Genomic DNA, 17,178 nt, shown 5'->3' with positions numbered 1-17,178 from the left:
TTCAGCCATCGAGAGTTACTCCAATGCAGTTATCAGGTTCGTTTCTCGCGACCACCGCCAGGGTATTATTCCCGGCTTCTGGTTGGTCACATTCAAATTTCTGAAGACGCACTGGAACACGCCCAGCCCGCTTTCGGCCAATGGCGCCTCCTTATTTGTCTCCTATACTTCCCAACGAATGGCCAAACTCTTTACATATACGGCTCTGCTCCTCTCCATCAGTTTCTCGGCGCGTATACTCGACAAATCAAAGACAATCAATCGCAGTTGACATCATCCGCAGTTACGAATGTTACAAGTACGTTGGTTTGTTCTCGACAATATTTTACGTAATGCTTAATAGATATCTAAGTTCAAAAAATGTATCTCCTGGTCAAAAGCATTAGAAAATAATTATTCGACATTGTCGCTAAAGTAACCTCCGCTAAAATTGTTTTTGAAGGGCGAACACCCTTCAAGGATAGTGTTCGTCTCTCTCCGAAGTAGCACCCTTTTCCATATCTTTTCATGCTTTTCAAAAATTGACGAGTGCTTCATGCAACATCATTTTATTTTATAATTAAAGAGGACGTTTTACTCGAAAGAAGATTTCCGAAAACGTTTCGCCATGGGCGGTACGTCTCGGGAACGCCATATATTCACCCTTAATTAAGGATGCGAAATGTTTTAGTGTGCGCATATACTTTCACTGTCACCCCAGCGGGTGACAGCCAGTTTCCCTCTGTAACCTGAATGGAAGTTTCGTTTTTTGGTATTTCGGTACCTTCAATTGATATCTCCCTGCTTTTCAGCTATCAAAAAAAAAGAGATAAACTTGGTAAGGTCAAAACTATAAAATGATATATGCATTTCTGGTCTGTATATGTTTAACTTGATATTTTTTGTGTAGAGTGGTAAAGTTTTGATGTGTGTATGTGTGTGTTTCTGTGTACGTGTGTGTTTGTGTTTACGTGTGTGTTTGTGTGTTCCTTGTTCGTCTCTGTTGGGACGCACCACATAGAAGGCATGATGTTGCTGAGCACCAATAAATAAACATAAAGTTAAGTTGAAGCTGGTAGAGAAAACATAGATAGAAACCTTTTGCAAAAAAATACTTTGCTAAGAGGCACAGTTTTTTAAGGTTTTAGCTTCTTCAATATGTATTCACACAGCAGAAATCCCAAGAAGCTACGTCTTTTAACCAAGCATCGACTGTCACTCCAAGCCTTCTAAAGTTTTTTTTTTAGTCCAGTACTTTTTTAAGCACAGTATTTTTAAAGCGAGCGGCGTTCACTCTTTGGGGCACAGCCATATTTCCCCGCATCCCTACAGAGCCAGTCACGTGATTTCAAAATCCCACTCCTAGGTACTGCGGCTAACTTTTGCTGCGGTTAGCGTTTCGAGCAAACGGGCCCAGAAGTGTCTTGTGACTTTATAGTGGCAACCAAACGGAGCCCGGCGTGGTTCGGTTTCCCTTGACTGTACCGGAATTAGACAACCCCAACGCATTCATGGAGTCAAAGGACTTCAATTAACTTCACCGACTGTTTTCAAGATGGCGGCGTTTACGGCGTCAAAACGAACGACCAGCGGTAATAAAATTGTTTCGGAATGCCGTCGGAGGAATCTCGACAACTTCTAGCAGCAAATATTGTGGAAAGGGACGTGTTCAAAGGCCAGTGCGGCTGTTAGACAGGCCTACGGGGCAGGAAACGAGGAAAAAAGCCCGCAAGCGGCAAGGACGCGCCAAAAAGATGTTTTCGTTTTGTTTGTAAGCTTGTTGGCACGTGCGTGTTTTCTCACAGATGCCAGTCAGCGCCTACAACGCCAGTTTTTCTCGAGTTTGCTCGTGTCCTTGCGTCAAGCGGTGTACCCTTTCTAATAGCGAGTTTTAGTGTATCGTTCCGATACCTCCGATACCCTCGATAACGATACCCAATAACGTTTTTTTTTTCTTTACATTTTTTTTTATACCCGATAATAATGCTATGCATGCGCGGAAGCGGCGGCGGAGTATCGGGTGTCGTTATCAGAGGCATCGGAACAATTTCCTAAAACTCTCTATTGAGTCAGGCTACTCATTGCGCTCCTATAGTTTGTTGATTTAAGAGCTATGGATGACATGGTCAGTTGGCGCCCGGTTGAAGGCGTAGACTCCAACGTCGCTGTCAGCTTAACAAAGGCAGGGCGCGGGGAGTCGAGCACCTTATTATATCTCCGTGAGTTTGCGACAGTATACGACAAGAACGCTCAACCACCAATGAAGACGTTTCAACAGTATAAGCAACGCCCTGCGTTGCTGGCAGGGACTCCAACTTTAACACTGCAAACGCCGGTACGCCATGACTTTTTTTTTTTTTTTTTTTGCTGTGAAGACTATATGAATGAAGCAGTACTTTTCGATTCAAACCACTATTCACACATCTCTATTGAAAACTCCGTCATTTCATTCCTAAATCCTCCAGTAGACACCGTAAATATGTCGCTACTTGCAAGAGGCACGAACCGTGCCTTGAAGCCGCGGTCAAACCGGTAATGCATCAAAGAAAAGACTGTATCAAGACAGTGTCTGAGGCAGGTGTTTTCCAGGTGCGATGGTCCTGTCACTTTGGCCATAGAAAACCTTTGCACACATACTCAAATGACGCATCTAAGAAGCAATCATGCTTCAAACTTGCGTGAGGCCTGTCCGCAGACATTTCTGTCATCATGTCTGCAACGGACACACTGTCTTTCGCATGACGTATCACCAGCGTGGCCGCGGCTTGAGCGTTACATGGAGTTGGTGAACTCACGACGTTGGCTTTCTCTCGCTCGGTGAGCGTGGGCAGACGCAAGTCCGCGCTCATGGTGAGGGCCTCCTGAACCGTGAGCACGGGTAGCAGACGGTCCTCCTGCATGACGTAGCAGCTCTGCCGGTTGAAGAGTTGCCGATCCCGCACGTAACCGTTCACTTGAACCTCGCCCTCGTAACTGTCGTCACTGTTGAACATGAAAGGAGGGATGGGAATAAGCCGAGAGTGAGAGGCAGTTGTAAAGTGTGCTGTAAGCAACCCACAGAGCAGAGTCATAGGGCTGAATTGCCTGCGCTCACCTATGGTCAGTGACAGTTTACGAGGCGCAGGTTATACGGCTTATTACGTTTGCGCTTCCCACTTCCCGATTCGTTCTTTGGCGTCTCATGTCGCGGTCTCATTGGATTGGCTTCGGAACAAAAATAAACTGGTAAAGACTTTCCACGCCCAGCGTTCCTTAAGCTGTTAGTGACGATAAAAGTACTGCGAGGGGTTGGGGAACAGTACGTTTGTAAATTGCAGAAAATGCTGACATCGTCATCTCTTTCCTGCCTATCCCGACGACGTTGAGAGTCCTTTCTGACGCACGAAGTTTGCGGGCGGCTTCATCCTCGAATTGATTTTTTTTCAAGTTAAATAATTAATGTCTGTTTTAACCTATCCACGTCATCATAGCTCAAACTTATATCAGCATACGCGAACAATTACACCTATCAATCGTCTAAAGCCTGGTCAGCTCGTTTTAACCGTTGTCATGGTCATCTTCATTACCAAAATAAAGATTACCATTCGGGCATCGCTGTGTGTACGACACAGCGATGCCCGATTGGTAATCTGCACCTTGTTTGAGTAATAACTTGGCAAAGAGCGAACTCTACGGGTACTCGGGGGATCGGTGGGTTAATACGTTAACCCAGCGCGGCCCGGAGCACGTAGTGCGACAGCTCGCACTGCAGAACCCAGGGAACTGGATTAAGACCTAATCAATGTTCGTTTGAATTTGTATAAGCGTACATCGTGTATCGTGATGCACGTTGAAAACACTAGGCAAGCAGCGGTAGTATTGCGACATGCGAAATTGTATGGGCGAGCTGGTTGGGAGACATTAGTATCTAAACCCTGAGTCACGGAGGAAATAAAATAATAAACAAGACGACGCAAAATCTCAAGTGGCTAAATCTTTCATCTACGGCAGGGACCCCAGAAGCCCGTTGAGGCTGGCTACCTTCCCGCTGGCATATGTTTTTATTCTAGAACCTACGGAATCACGATTTTTAAAACGGTAGATTTGTGAAACTTCTCAAAAGAGTGGATTCCGACGGTATATGCGCTACCACGTACCTCGTTTCAACGCATTGATTGGCTGGCCGAGGCCAATCCCAGCGTCGCCCCTTCTCTATCACCCACCGCGACAGCACTCGCAATGTGATCATGCAGGTTGTGCTCTGCACTCACTAGAACCCCGTGAGGATGTTGAGCAGCGTCGTCTTCCCGGCGCCAGAGGAACCCATGATGGCTGTCAGCGTTCCGGGCCGAGCCACCCCGCTCAGGTTGCTCACCAGGGATTTCCGCTCTGTCAAATCGGCAGAGACTGACCATCATGCCACCGTAATGGCAAGGTACGCGCATGCGTCCGCTTCACGGACAACCAAAGGTCTCGCTCGCGCTAAAGGCCTTTACATACATGGGTCTCAACGACGTCTGACAATGACCTTCACGCCATATAACGTTCACTCTTAGGGAGGTCAGCGAAACTCCTTCAGCTTTTCAGATACCCTCCATTCTTTGCTTACGCGAATGAGTGACAGCATGTTATTATTTTGTCAGATAATTGCTTGCCTTGGTAGAGTTTATTTGCCTTTGTTCATTAACATCGACATTAGTTATTGTGCATCGAGCACATCATCAAACAAAATACAAATCTACCTAAATCTTTTTTCTCCTGCCTGTATACATGTATTATGGCACCTATGAATCATTTCTCCGCTATATTTTGTTATTGTTGTCGTTCGCCTTGAGTTGTTGGCGCATACCCAATTGTGAGATTGGCCGAGGATTGATGTTATATTAAGAAAACTTAGACACAAACAACGTAATCGACGGTGAGGTTGTCGCCTTGATGTCGAAATGGGGCGTTGGCTCAAGCGAAGTGCGCTTTAAATCAAATGAAATACGCACCAGAGAAGCTTTCTGTTCGTTCTGAGGAGACGCAAAAACAGCCATTTTACTTTCCGCGTGTCGTTGCCCGCGTCCGAGGTATGGACCACTCGCCCTTCTGGAACGCCTCGGCTCAACTGAATCATTCAAATAATATTATGTGAATTATAGAATTAGAAATTATTACGGTGTTGCTGACATTAAAATATATTTCTTTGTCCGCCAATATTTATATCTTCACTACAGAGCAAATGGATTAATATTATTTAAGTGCTGGTTGTAAACGCTTTGCAGCAGCAGGAAGTTGAAGGATGTTTACAAATCGCCGAGGCCTTCGGTCAAAAGGCCATATAAATGCTCATAAAACAAGAGCATGGACATGATTATTGTTTCGTAGGCACTCAGTAAGAACTCAAAACTTAATAATTATACAAAAAGCGTCAAGGGGTATGCTGCGGGCCATATTTCAGTGCATCTTTCTTGATCTTTGACGAAGTTGGCTTGCCCCCGGACTTCACAAACTCTGATCCTACACTTTGAACAGGGCGAACAGCGTCTGAAACGAGTAAACCGGAAAACCGTCTGTGCCAAAAAGTAAGATGCTGACCTGTGTGGTAGAGCTCAGCACGACGTCTCATACTTCACTCTAAGAAAAAAGGGTGTAGTGGGTACACCCACAGGGGGTGTAAGTGCTGCCACATATACTACACCCATAAAGGTGTACAAGTACACCTCAAAACGAGGTGCATATATACACCCTCTCTGGGGGAGCATATGTCATCACCAAAGCTCGGTGAGGACCTCAAATATTTAAGTAATGGTAGTGGTTGTTTTCCTTTTTTTTTTAAGGGGAGGGGGGGGGGGGGGGGGCTTCGAATTTTCTTGCACAACATGGCTCTCCATCCGCCGGGTCTAAGAGAGCCCTTTCTAAAATATTCAATGTCAAGCGCTATACTCCGTGTCACTAGTTGTGTGATGTGCAGGCGAAGTCAACGCCAGGCGAAGAGAGAAAGGGCGAGCACTAGGAAGGTGGGACAAGAAAGGATGGCAATGAAGGGCGAGGGGAGAAAGTGAGAGCACTGGGAAAGTTAGAGAGGGAAGGAGGTTTCTCTCCTCCTTCCCAGCCTTTTTAGTGTTTTGCACTTTCTCCCCTCGCCTGGCGTCGCCTTCGCCTGTACTGCGCGCAACTAATGACGCGGAGTATAGAGTAGAGAGCAGGAGTGTTAGAACAAGGCTTAACGAGTTTTGCGGGGAGAACGCTAAGACGAACCATAAGGCATAAGACGCTTGGAGTACTAGCGCGGGTGTAACGAAAGTCACCTGAATGGTTTCAGTGCCGCGACAAGGTGTGCAAGTTTTCTTTAAACCAACATATTTTTGGCGTTTCGGTTGTTACAGAACTTACGATTGTAAGATAGTATTACTTTTTCTTAAATAAAATGATACTATAGCTAAATCGCGCTTTGTTGTGCATATTTGTTGGTGCACAAAGCCAATTCGTTTAGTTGAGAATTTGTCTTTTTTAGCTTGTGGGTAATTATGACAACAAGGAATCATCCATGCTAGAAGATCCACACTCCGACTATTTTGTTTCTTTTATCTAGAAGGCTTTGAATGATACCTTGCTTCTGAAACTATTATTTGATTCCAGACAACGAAAATAATGTGCCTAATTGTTACACGTAACCAATGAGGTAGTGTAGTTTCCTTAAAAAAAGGAACCGGTCAAGCAGATATAATCGGCTTATCACGCGGCCATTCAGTACTTCTTAAAAACTAAACGGAGCAAGCTGATAAGGCATTGACCACGACGCACCTTTGCCGATTTTTGTGTGAAATGTAAGATTTTTCCATTCCACGCTGATCCCATCAATGCGTAAATTGCCATTATGATTAGCCTCGAAGTGTCCGTTGGAGGTAGAGGTGTCGACTACAACTGTAAGAATAAGGAAAGAAAAAGCTGGGTTACTAAATCTGCAAGAACTGTAAAAACGTTTTTAAGAACCTAGCAGAAAACACTCTAAATACAAATTCCCGTTTTTTTTTCTTTGGTCAGGTCAGTTAATGTGAAGCAATGATTGACATCATAATCTAATGTTAACGCCGTTTCTGTGTCAAAAAGAGTAAACGCCTTACTAACCACGTACACTGCAATGCATTACGTTAGGCGTACTGCTTTGTGTTGTACACCAATCATTGTAGCCGCAGTCACACTGCTGTAAACGTGAACACCGGCTACGCTCCAAGCAAACTGGCTCGTTTTATACCACGTTGTTTACCACAGTCTTGTGTATAGTGCCTCGTAATTCGTGCCACCTGTGCAGTCCCGGCCGGGGTTAGCTAGACAGTGGCATTCCATACGACCTTTGCCTTCGATTTAGAAACAATGGGAGCTCTTCTACAGCGTGGGGGCGCAACAACGCCCCCACGCGATTTAAAAGAAAAGTCAGAAAAAACAATCTTCGGTTTTACCATTCATACGACAGGCAAGGTCAAAGATGAAGCAGTCATTACCAGGTATGACGTATGCTGATGATGTAGCGCTAATGGCCGATAGCAACATAGGGCTTCAGACACTAATGATTTGCGCAGAGTGCCACAGGTTAGGCTTAGAATTCAGTAGTGACAATTCAGCGGTCATGACGTTCAATGATGACGGAATCGCAGAGCTAAAGATACAAGGATGAGGGGTCGAGCCAGTTGATGAATACAAGTTTCTGGGTTCGCCACCCTTCGGTTTTAGTTTATGTGCTTCTGCAGCTCATTGTGCTCCCATGCACGGTTCAATTTAGTAGAGTGGAGCGTTTTTTTTCTTTCGTAAAACGTGATTTATTGAAGTTTACCGCAAAATAACAATAAAGTTAAGAATATTAGAGAACTTCCAAAATTGAAAGCGAAGGCAATCGCAGAGAATTCACAAAGTTGCTAAGTTCGCACCAGAGTACGAGATGTGTGTATGCGTGTGGTACCAGTGAAATCGGGAAAGAGTGTTGGCTCTCGGATAACATTGATCTTTAAGCGCAACAGATATGGGTATAAAGTCGCAGTCACCCTGCTCCTGTATGATACGAAAGAGGCGGCGCGGCGTTCGCTGCATGCATGATGAAAGCATTATCTACGGATAAGCCTCAAGCATTGTTCGAATCATGTTTCCCTCACGCGTATGTATGCTTCGAACATGTCCGCAGAACTTTTTTGTATGACCAGTCTGACAGGGCCGCCATACTGCACTTTAAAAAAAAAAGGGTGTATTGCTACACCCTTTGTCCTATATAATACACCCCAAAATTTTAATTGGACGTACAGCGCCCTACAGTTGAACAGGCAGCCCGAAATTTTACGAGGGGCTTGATAGCCGTGTGGTACAACTTATTAAAATAGCTAATGTACGTGTTACTGACTAAAAAAAAAATAATCGGGGTTTTCTAGACACTACCGCAAAAAAAAAAAAAAAAAAAAAAACAACTCGGTGTTCTTTTTATGTAGTCTTTGATACGAAGTTTAGCTATTCAGTAAGTTATATCGGACCGTTATCAAGCCCCTCGTAAAATTTGGGGCCGTCTGTTCGACTATAGGGCTCAGTACGTCGAAATGAAGCTTTGGGGTGTATTATATGGGACAAAGGTTGTAACGATACAGCCCTTTTTCTTGAGAGTGTGGAAGGAAACGCGCTTCACATGGTGTCTGCAGACTGTCTTTTGTAAGATTCAGTAGCAGCGTGACCGCGGCTTAAGCACACCCCTCGCCGCAGCGTCCTGGTAAGACGGTATCCTGGGATTCGCGATGATATGATGTCACGAGTACTGTGGTCAGTGACAGCCTCAAAAGCGCAGGGCGTGGTATACCATGTTCACGCCCCTACCTTTTCAATCCGTTTGTCTGCGTTCTTATCGGCGAATGCAGCAATATCATTGGCTGGAGAGAGATAATGCGGAGCGCGAGTTCCTCTGCTACTTTTGCAGGGGTTGCGGTGACGTCAGAACACCGAGCTCTGATTGGCTCTGGTTGAAGGATACTGGATAGACCTTAAGGCTGCTTGCTTTAAGGTCTACCCACTATCCTTCAATCAAAGCCAATCAGAGCTCGGCGTTCTGACGTCACCAGAACTTCTGAAAAAGAAGCAGACGAACTTGCGCTCCGTATAAGATGCTTCAAGGCCTGCGTTTCTAAACTGTCATTTTCAGAAACGCAGAATCATGGCAATCGACAACAATGCCGAAACACATGTTGTACTCGCGCATAGCCTCTGATGGAAATATAATGAATCGCAACACTCTCCTATCCTAGTACGCGCGACTGCAGCATGAGCTCACCTTTGACGTTCCGCATGTTCGGTTCTAAGGACACCTCGCCGAGGCGCTCGCTTTCTCCGAGGCATCCGTTCTCAACCATGGGTGAAACAGACCGACACGCGAAGGGTTGGCACCTTGGCGAACGTTCAGCGTGCACTCTCTCAACGCAACTGCGCACCACACCCGCTCAATCTTTTCGAGTTCTCTCTCCCACTCCCTCGCTTAACGATTCCCCTTCTCATTCTCCTTTTATTTTTTTCCTCGACCGAAAGTAAATAATGCGGGATAGTCGATGCGTCGCTGCGATGAATGTGACAGTGGACTGGTTTTTCTGACGTCATGCGCCTCATGCCCGAGGCGGGCTGTCGAGTTCGACGCCTCTGACCTCGCCAACTGGTTCCGGTGGCTTCGGTAAACACCCTGGCCGTGGCGCCACGGCCGCCAAAGGGGGAAGGGACTTTTTCGGTCGGTGAATGTGGAAGCGGTGACCTTCAACGTGCGTGTGGGGGTGATAATTAAGAACGCGTTGCGGACAGCCCCAAACTTGTTGATCGAACTATATGTGTTCTTCCGGGTAAAACACACGGGGATAAACTTCATTTTTTGTTTCGTCTTTTATGACTAGCTGCTTTTTTGGCAAACTGTCGCTCACAGGAAGCTCCCTTTCACTTGCCATCTTCGTAAGGCGAAAAACTAAAGCAAGAATTCCATGCACCTCGCACAGCTGTTTTAAACTGACCGGTATTTCCATCGAATTTCGGTGGAGAGCGCGATCGTGATAACGTTTCGAGCGCGCGTAAAAGAGCGTTTTTTTATTCGAAGGTGAAGCGATTTAATGCCGGCCAAAAGGTTCACCACGCGGGAGCGCAGAGTGCCGCCGAACCTTATCATACAAATTTTATTATGACATCACACACAGCCACGGTCACCTAGAAACACACAACAAGAAAGGCAGATGAGTTAGGTTTTCTTCTTTCTGTTGTTGTTTGACGGTCCTGTCACATTAGTCATAAAAAAATGCCTGAAGACATGTTGAAAAGGTATATATATGTGAAAAAAAAAAACACCCTTCGATGATGATTGATGTCCGTTCGCAGATAATTATATCACCACGATTGCAGTGAAAATCGTGCATTTTGTATGACGTATTATGTTTATAAGCCGCTGGCCCACTGTTCATGCACGATACAGAATGTTGGGAAGTGATGATGCAGCAACAGAGTAATTACTGACAGCGACGTGATGGCACGAGCAAGGCCAGCACCGCTCGCACGTGTCAGTGTTTCTTTCCATGTCTGTTTTCTTCTTCTTTATTCAAGCCTTTTTTTTTCGACATCTTGTAAACCCTGAGATGGGGAACGATAAAAAAACGGACGAACACAACAAAATCTCAACGCAGCTCCGAAGAACATTGTTGTGTTCGTCCGTTTTTTTATCGTTCCCCATCTCAAGGTTTACAAGATGTCGATTGATTACCAGCTCGCCTGCACTCTCTCACTGCTTTTTTTTTTTCTTTATTCAAGCCCTCCTTCTCTGACAATAAACCTCAGTTGTAATCATGGAGCTCCGGACTTGGAGCGAAAATAAAGGTTTTCTCTCTCTCTCTCTCTCTCTCAGTTGTAATCGTGCTGCCGCACGGTTCGGTCGTGTCCACTTTGTAGCAGTGGCGACGAGAAAGAAATATGAACCCACAAACTGCTGGTGCTTCGTCGAGTGCCGATAGTACGCAGATAGACACCTCTAACAGAACCGCCGTCAGCATGACCTACGTGGTTCCCCACGTGCAGATATTGGGTACAGTGCCCGTAACAGTTATTCCATATTTCAATACCGATTTTCCTAAGGAATTATACATCATTCTAAGTACAGAACGGGGAACTATATCTTGAATATGAAAAATATGTGCCGTCAGTATTCTCAATTTCTTGCATACCTATTCTACATGAATTTCCCATTTAAGATGATGATCGATGTACATTCCAAGGTATTTCGCATTGTCGATGTATTCTAGTTCCGGGCAAAAACAGTTGTTACAGTTATTCTCGTGCATTCTTATTGGTATTTCAGTTTGTATTTGTTTCTTTGGGTCTAGGAAGAACATTAGTTGAGTTTTGGGAAGTAGGACCGGGGCTGCAAATATTCGTGGCGTCTTCGCTCTGCATAATTTTTTACACGCGGCACTCCGACCTTTGTGGTGCAGCGATGTTTCGTTTATATCGACACCGCCGTACCCCCGGAGAAAAGCGCCCATAATGTGAGTGTGAATTAATGACGAGATAAAAATGTGTGTATCTAACCAGTTCATTATCAGGAATGTTGCTTATATTTGTGTTAACGGTGTCCTTTTTATTGCATACGGACTTTTCGCACTTGTGATGTATGGCGGCTTTCATGAGCCGAAATGAATGAAGTTATGATATAGATATCGATCAAGGTCTTGCACTTAGAAAATGTCTACAAGTTTACCCTCTTAGAAATAACCCTGTATTTTGTGTTTTTGTAATTTTTAATCTTTTTTTTATTTACGCGAGTCGTAAATTTCTCGCCGCACTGAGTATGCCAGTCCGGAAAGGACTGTATGTCGGTCGAAAATCAAATAATCAATAAATAAATGTTGCGTTTAGCTTTCAATGGTACACACACGCATTTGTTGAAAAGCTTAATGCACAGAGACCCGCCAAAAAAACAATCGTCTAACAGAACCAATGTACAAATCAGCATCAAGGACGCCACTTTGTTTCCACGCGTGTAGCGTCATGGCCTTTCCATAGGAAACTGGGCACGAGCCACCACAATTGCCCTTTCTAACTCTCTCCAATATTCGTACTATCCTTTCTTTCAAACCTAAGCTGACAGTGTGGTGGAAACTACGCGTTCCCCGGACCAATCAGCCGCCTTCATTTCGTCACCTGACCCCGCTCTCAGCGGAAGGGTGATGATATGATCTCTATGGGGGGTGGGCCGGAGCGTGTCCCCTTGGCAAACGACAGACAGATTCAATTGGCACCTAGCTTCCGCCGCATTATTGGCTTCGGGGTGAACGAAGTATCGACACCGTGTCACTCGAAGTCGATAGAAAAAAAAGAAAAAAAAAAAAAAAACGAACACGGGATACTTGAAAGAGCAACGAATCACGCGAAGGTTTCATTTATCTTGCCCTGTCAAGCTCGGGTAAAAATAAAGCGGCGGGTTTTTCTTCTTCCTTCTTCTGAGTCACATAAATAAATGAGTCTATACTAGCGTTGACCTATACGCATGTGGTGGTTCCACGTGACGTGTTTCCGGCTCAAGGCTTCGTCGAAATCGACCTTCGCCCCTAAGAGTTTCTTTGCACGGGCGCGGAATTTCCTAGCTCGCTCGAGTTCTTTTTCATCTTGATCGACTGCGCCAGTCTCAGCAGGTGGTAACGGAAAGGAGCATCAGTTGTTACTCTTTGTGTATGGAGCATTGACCTCGTAAGTAATGACGTCACAACATGGCATCGTGTTCCAAACAAACCGTTGCTTGGGCCGTTTGGGACAGATGCATGGGGGCTCGACGCAAGGTTAGAACTTGTCTAGTAAAAAAAGTAAACAAACATTTTCTAGTTTTTTTTTTAATTTTCAGTTTATCTATTGAAAATTTAGAAGGCTAGACTCACCATCGCTCCTCATGCAAACGAATGGAATTACGACTAATGTGCATAACCAAAGCTCCTGCTTGAAATTTCGTTTTTATTGCTACAAACCGAATTTAGGATTTGTGTGAATAATTTTTTACAGCCTTTGATAGGACAAACCACAAGGCACCATAATCAAAACTCATTAACACCAATCTTTGCTAACAACCCATCGTTTAAATATTTTTTTTTTCTCAGGACCGTGACTGACTGGAGCGGTTTATTCTAGAGCATTTTTGAGAGATGTTTTCTGCGAGGCTGTTGCTGATTGTTATTCTTGAGTATTGTTATATATTTACAAATAAGCTAATTTCAAAATCGAATAGGGTTAAGTACTTGCGCTCTATATTTTTACTTTGTATACTGATTCTAAAAGAAAAAAAAAACCTTTTGTATCTGTATCTGTATTTCTGCGTGCGAATATGATTCGGCCTTTTGTTCTGTTAATTAATTTGGTGTTAAAGTGACTTCATTTGTGTGTACTGTTTTCTTCTCCACTCCTGCTTGGGCCAACCATTGACTTGTAGTAAGTTCGAAATAAATAAATTACATGATTATTTTTTGTAAGCATTGCGCTTTCTCGCTTTCTTATCATGCGGACTTCTTTTAATCGTGTTAGGGTCGTATATCGACGACAAACACCCGTAATAAAGTTTTAAAACACGCTTTTGGCAAGCAGACAACACGATGGCTTCGCGGGTCCAGTGCTTCTTTATGATGGAGCGCGTGACTGTGTTGTATAAAGTCGGTGACGAGCGACGACATTTCTATTTTAGGGGACAACCTTCTGTGTGATTTCGAAAGCGGAGAGTCTTTTTTTGTATGTTGGAATAAAACGTTCTGCGATTAACTTGGGTCTTGGGTCTCGATATAGTAACACCTAAAAAAGGATAGTCCAGAAATGCTGCAAACATTAAATCACATTCTGGTGTACCTGGAGTTAGAAAGTCAATTGATTGGCTGCCGTGTTGGTTGAGGTTTCTTCCCCCCTGTCTATCACCCCCCAACGCACAAGAGCGTGTCAGTTTTTTTGAAACTGGGGCCCGCGTACATGCCGCAAGAAGTAAGGTTTTTTTTTCTGTCCCCTAGGAAAGAAAAGCTAATAAAAAACAATATTGCAGATATACCGAAATGCCACATGTCACTTTTTTTTTAAAAATCAGGCAGGGGTTTATGGCGGTGAATTCCCCCCCCCCCCCCCGCCACCCCCCATGTCTTACTTCGCGTAAAGGCAATGTGTTCCGATTAACTGCTTTTCTGTTGTAGCCGATGACGCCAGCTGGCGCAGTCGGCAACATTAAAAGCTACGGATATAATTAAAATTTTAAATATCGGCTCTTATATATGCCTCGCATGCGACGCCATTTGGTACCGTACCCTTCTCCTGCGCCCGTCCTTTCTGCAGCATACATTTGGCACCATAGAATTTGTTCTTGCCAAGCCTTGCCGAGAAGAACAGATTCGATGACGCCAAATGTATGCTACAGAAGGTACGGGTACAGCAGCATGGTGCAGAGCAATGGCGGGTGACGTGACGTCAGTGAAAACCGTGCATTCCTGGTTAAGATGAGCCAATGCGTGAGCTTGAGTTGTCGGCAGTCATCCGCCGGGAGGACTTTTTTAGGCAAAAAGCATAAGGAGGTAAACGAGTACGCAAACCGAGGGGGATCGGTGGCCGAACATTCTGTGTCCGGCACTCGGCGAGTACAGACGCAAGGACGGCTCGCTCCGATACAGCGGAGATAACGGCCCTCTTGGGCCGCGGTTTTGTTGCTGACGACGTGTCCCAGGACTATCAGATTGAGATGCCTGCCCTACCAAGGGGCGTTGCTTTTTTCAAACACCCTGTTCCTTCACTGTGACATCGCCGGACGACCGTATAGGATTGCAAACTTCAAGACAGGACTCAAGACCGCAGGTGTGCTGCAAGACCTGAAGGAATGTAAACCGTATCAGATGAACCACTTCTGGGCAGTCACATTCCACTCCTTGGCCTCGAAGCACAAACTGCTGGAGGCAAAGGAGCTCCAAGTTAACGGTAGGCGTTGCCTTGCTCTTGATGCCAACAGGACCGAAGTGCGACTGAAGCTTCATTGGCTGCTCACTGAAGTCCCAGACGACCTCGTTCGGATGGCACTCGACACTTTCCGAAAGGTGGAAGGTGTAGAGAGGGAGGCTTTAGTGGCGTTGAGACGACCACAAGGAGAGTGCGCCTCAAACTCAAGGACGGCTTGGCGACGGAACGACTGCCCCCCCAGCTGCGGGTTGTCAACGCCAACACGCTTGTTATCGTCCCAGGTAGGGCACCTATGTGCTTGCGCTGCCGGAGGAATTGGCATGTTCGTCGAGACTATCGGGCGCCGCGCTGTGATTCGTGTCGGCGATTTGGCCACCTCAAAGAGGACTGTGTGCAAACCTTCGCAGCAGTCACCAACGTGGAGCCCGAGGATCCCAATTCTAAACTTTTAATGGACGAGGTTGAGGCCGAGGCGACTGTGCGAGAAAGAAAGTCTACGGACGCTGCACCGGTGCAGCGGCCATCCTCAAGCAGCGCGGAATCAGGCGACATGTATCCGCCACTCACCGTGCCTTCAATGGAAACAGCTTCGGCAGGGGTGACGAAATCCTGCCCCAGTCTCAGGTTTACAATCATGTTCAACTTACACCAGCTCGCCTGCACTCTGACTATTTTTTCGTTAAGAAGTCGCATTATCACTGATTTTCCGATGTTAACCCAACTCACTGTAGGTTGTATTCTTGATCACCTCAGTCCTTTTAACACTCACATTATTTCTCAACGATGTATATGCTTAATGTTGTAACGCTAAATTGCATCAGCTTGATTGTCCAGAGGTATAAGCAATGGCTACTGAATACCCTCCTCAAAAAATTGTGCAGCCGGGGTGCCTCCTTGGACAAAGAGCTCGTGATTGTAGCTATAGTGCCCTTAGCAAAAAGACGCCGTACTTCAAACGAAGTTGAAGTATATTTAGTACGAATATTCATTTTGTATTTATTCTGTATTATTTTGGCCGCATTCGAAATACGCCCGTAATATATTCAAAATACATTATAAATATGAATCAAAAAATATTTTAGATATACCAAAAATATTATTCCTTCACACTCAAGATGCCATTTGTGCATTAAAAACCGGTTACACAATTTTTTTTATTTTCGATTTTGTCAGCGAATGGTGTCCCTGTGGTATTTGAAGGCACTACTAATACATCTTACAAAGCTACGTTAGAAACGAACACAAACACCATGACGCACTGAACAGCTCATTTACAGTCCCATTGACTGCTCTAGAGCCTTATATAGCCTACATATTGAAGGTAATCATTTTTTCGGTGACCACCTCTGCGCTTATTAAGGTTCCAAGTATTCGATCTTCTCCTCGGAAGTCTGTCGAAGGGGAAACAGTGTTTTGAAGTTCGTGGACGATATCTCTTACTAAAAGGCATTGGTACAACTAATAACAATTCGGCGCAGTCCCTAAAACAATATCCACACAAACGGCTCATAAAATGCATGTTATTGCTTCTCTGCGTAGCACCACTCAGGACGAACGCGAATCAAGGCAGTTTCTTCAGTTTAAAATACTGTAAACGACTTTATTTTCGTGAGGACCTAATTCTCGCAAAGTTCGCGAATCGCCTACAATTCCGAAAAATAGGTCCCGTGAATAACTCCGGCAAAATGTAAAAACATTAAAATCTATATTGCGATCCCAGCGCGTCGCGAAAATTAGAATTTTCGAATTATTCCAGAACTCCAACTTTGACCTAAATGGCGAAATATTGAGCCCGCGAAAAATAAATATTTTACAGTAGTTGTTTTGCCTTTTCTTTTTAGTAGTAGACTATTTAATATGGTATACGTTAATGTCACTATATTAAAGCCACTATTCACATCACGTACAATGGTGGGTATACACGTTCAGTGAACTAACATTTTGCTAACAAAACCAGGCCAAACGTATCTGTTCACAGCACCTGCTGAAGCTTTCCAGCATCAGCAAATGTTGTGGTTGTAGTTCTTCAACCCCGTTTGTGATTGGTGTGCAAGGAACTGATCAGGTGTGTTCTTGATAGAAAAAAAGGAAACAATAACATAAACTGGGCTGATTTATCAGTGCGGTGCTGCGCAATTCAGTTGACAAACTAATCAAATGCTGTATTTAGGCGCTTCAGTGTACTTCATATCTGCTTGAAGTGAACTTCTAGAAGGGGAGCTTTTCAATATTTTGGTAGTTTAAGTCAAACTACCAAAGTACTGCAGTCAAAAGGTACTT

The 17,178-nt window shown here is 44.8% G+C and overlaps 1 protein-coding gene across 1 annotated transcript in view; it reads right to left on the bottom strand.

The window, feature by feature from the left end:
• LOC8035399 (ATP-binding cassette sub-family G member 1-like) overlaps positions 1-9,323 on the bottom strand; it is a 58,094-nt gene extending 48,771 nt beyond the window's left edge. Inside the window, exons 1-4 of the mRNA XM_040503620.2 lie at positions 9,245-9,323; positions 6,748-6,867; positions 4,230-4,347; positions 2,775-2,961 (exon numbers count right to left, since the gene is read on the bottom strand). Coding sequence (XP_040359554.2) covers positions 2,775-2,961; positions 4,230-4,347; positions 6,748-6,867; positions 9,245-9,323 — 504 coding nt within the window. The remainder of the gene's footprint in view (positions 1-2,774; positions 2,962-4,229; positions 4,348-6,747; positions 6,868-9,244) is intronic.
• Between the last annotated feature and the right edge of the window lie 7,855 nt (positions 9,324-17,178).

Source organism: Ixodes scapularis, unplaced genomic scaffold, assembly GCF_016920785.2.
Source record: "Ixodes scapularis isolate PalLabHiFi unplaced genomic scaffold, ASM1692078v2 PGA_scaffold0__279_contigs__length_252992795, whole genome shotgun sequence".
Taxonomy (NCBI): domain Eukaryota; kingdom Metazoa; phylum Arthropoda; class Arachnida; order Ixodida; family Ixodidae; genus Ixodes; species Ixodes scapularis.
The sequence above is the reverse complement of the archived record's forward strand: the minus strand, read 5'-3'. Positions and strand labels throughout refer to the sequence as shown.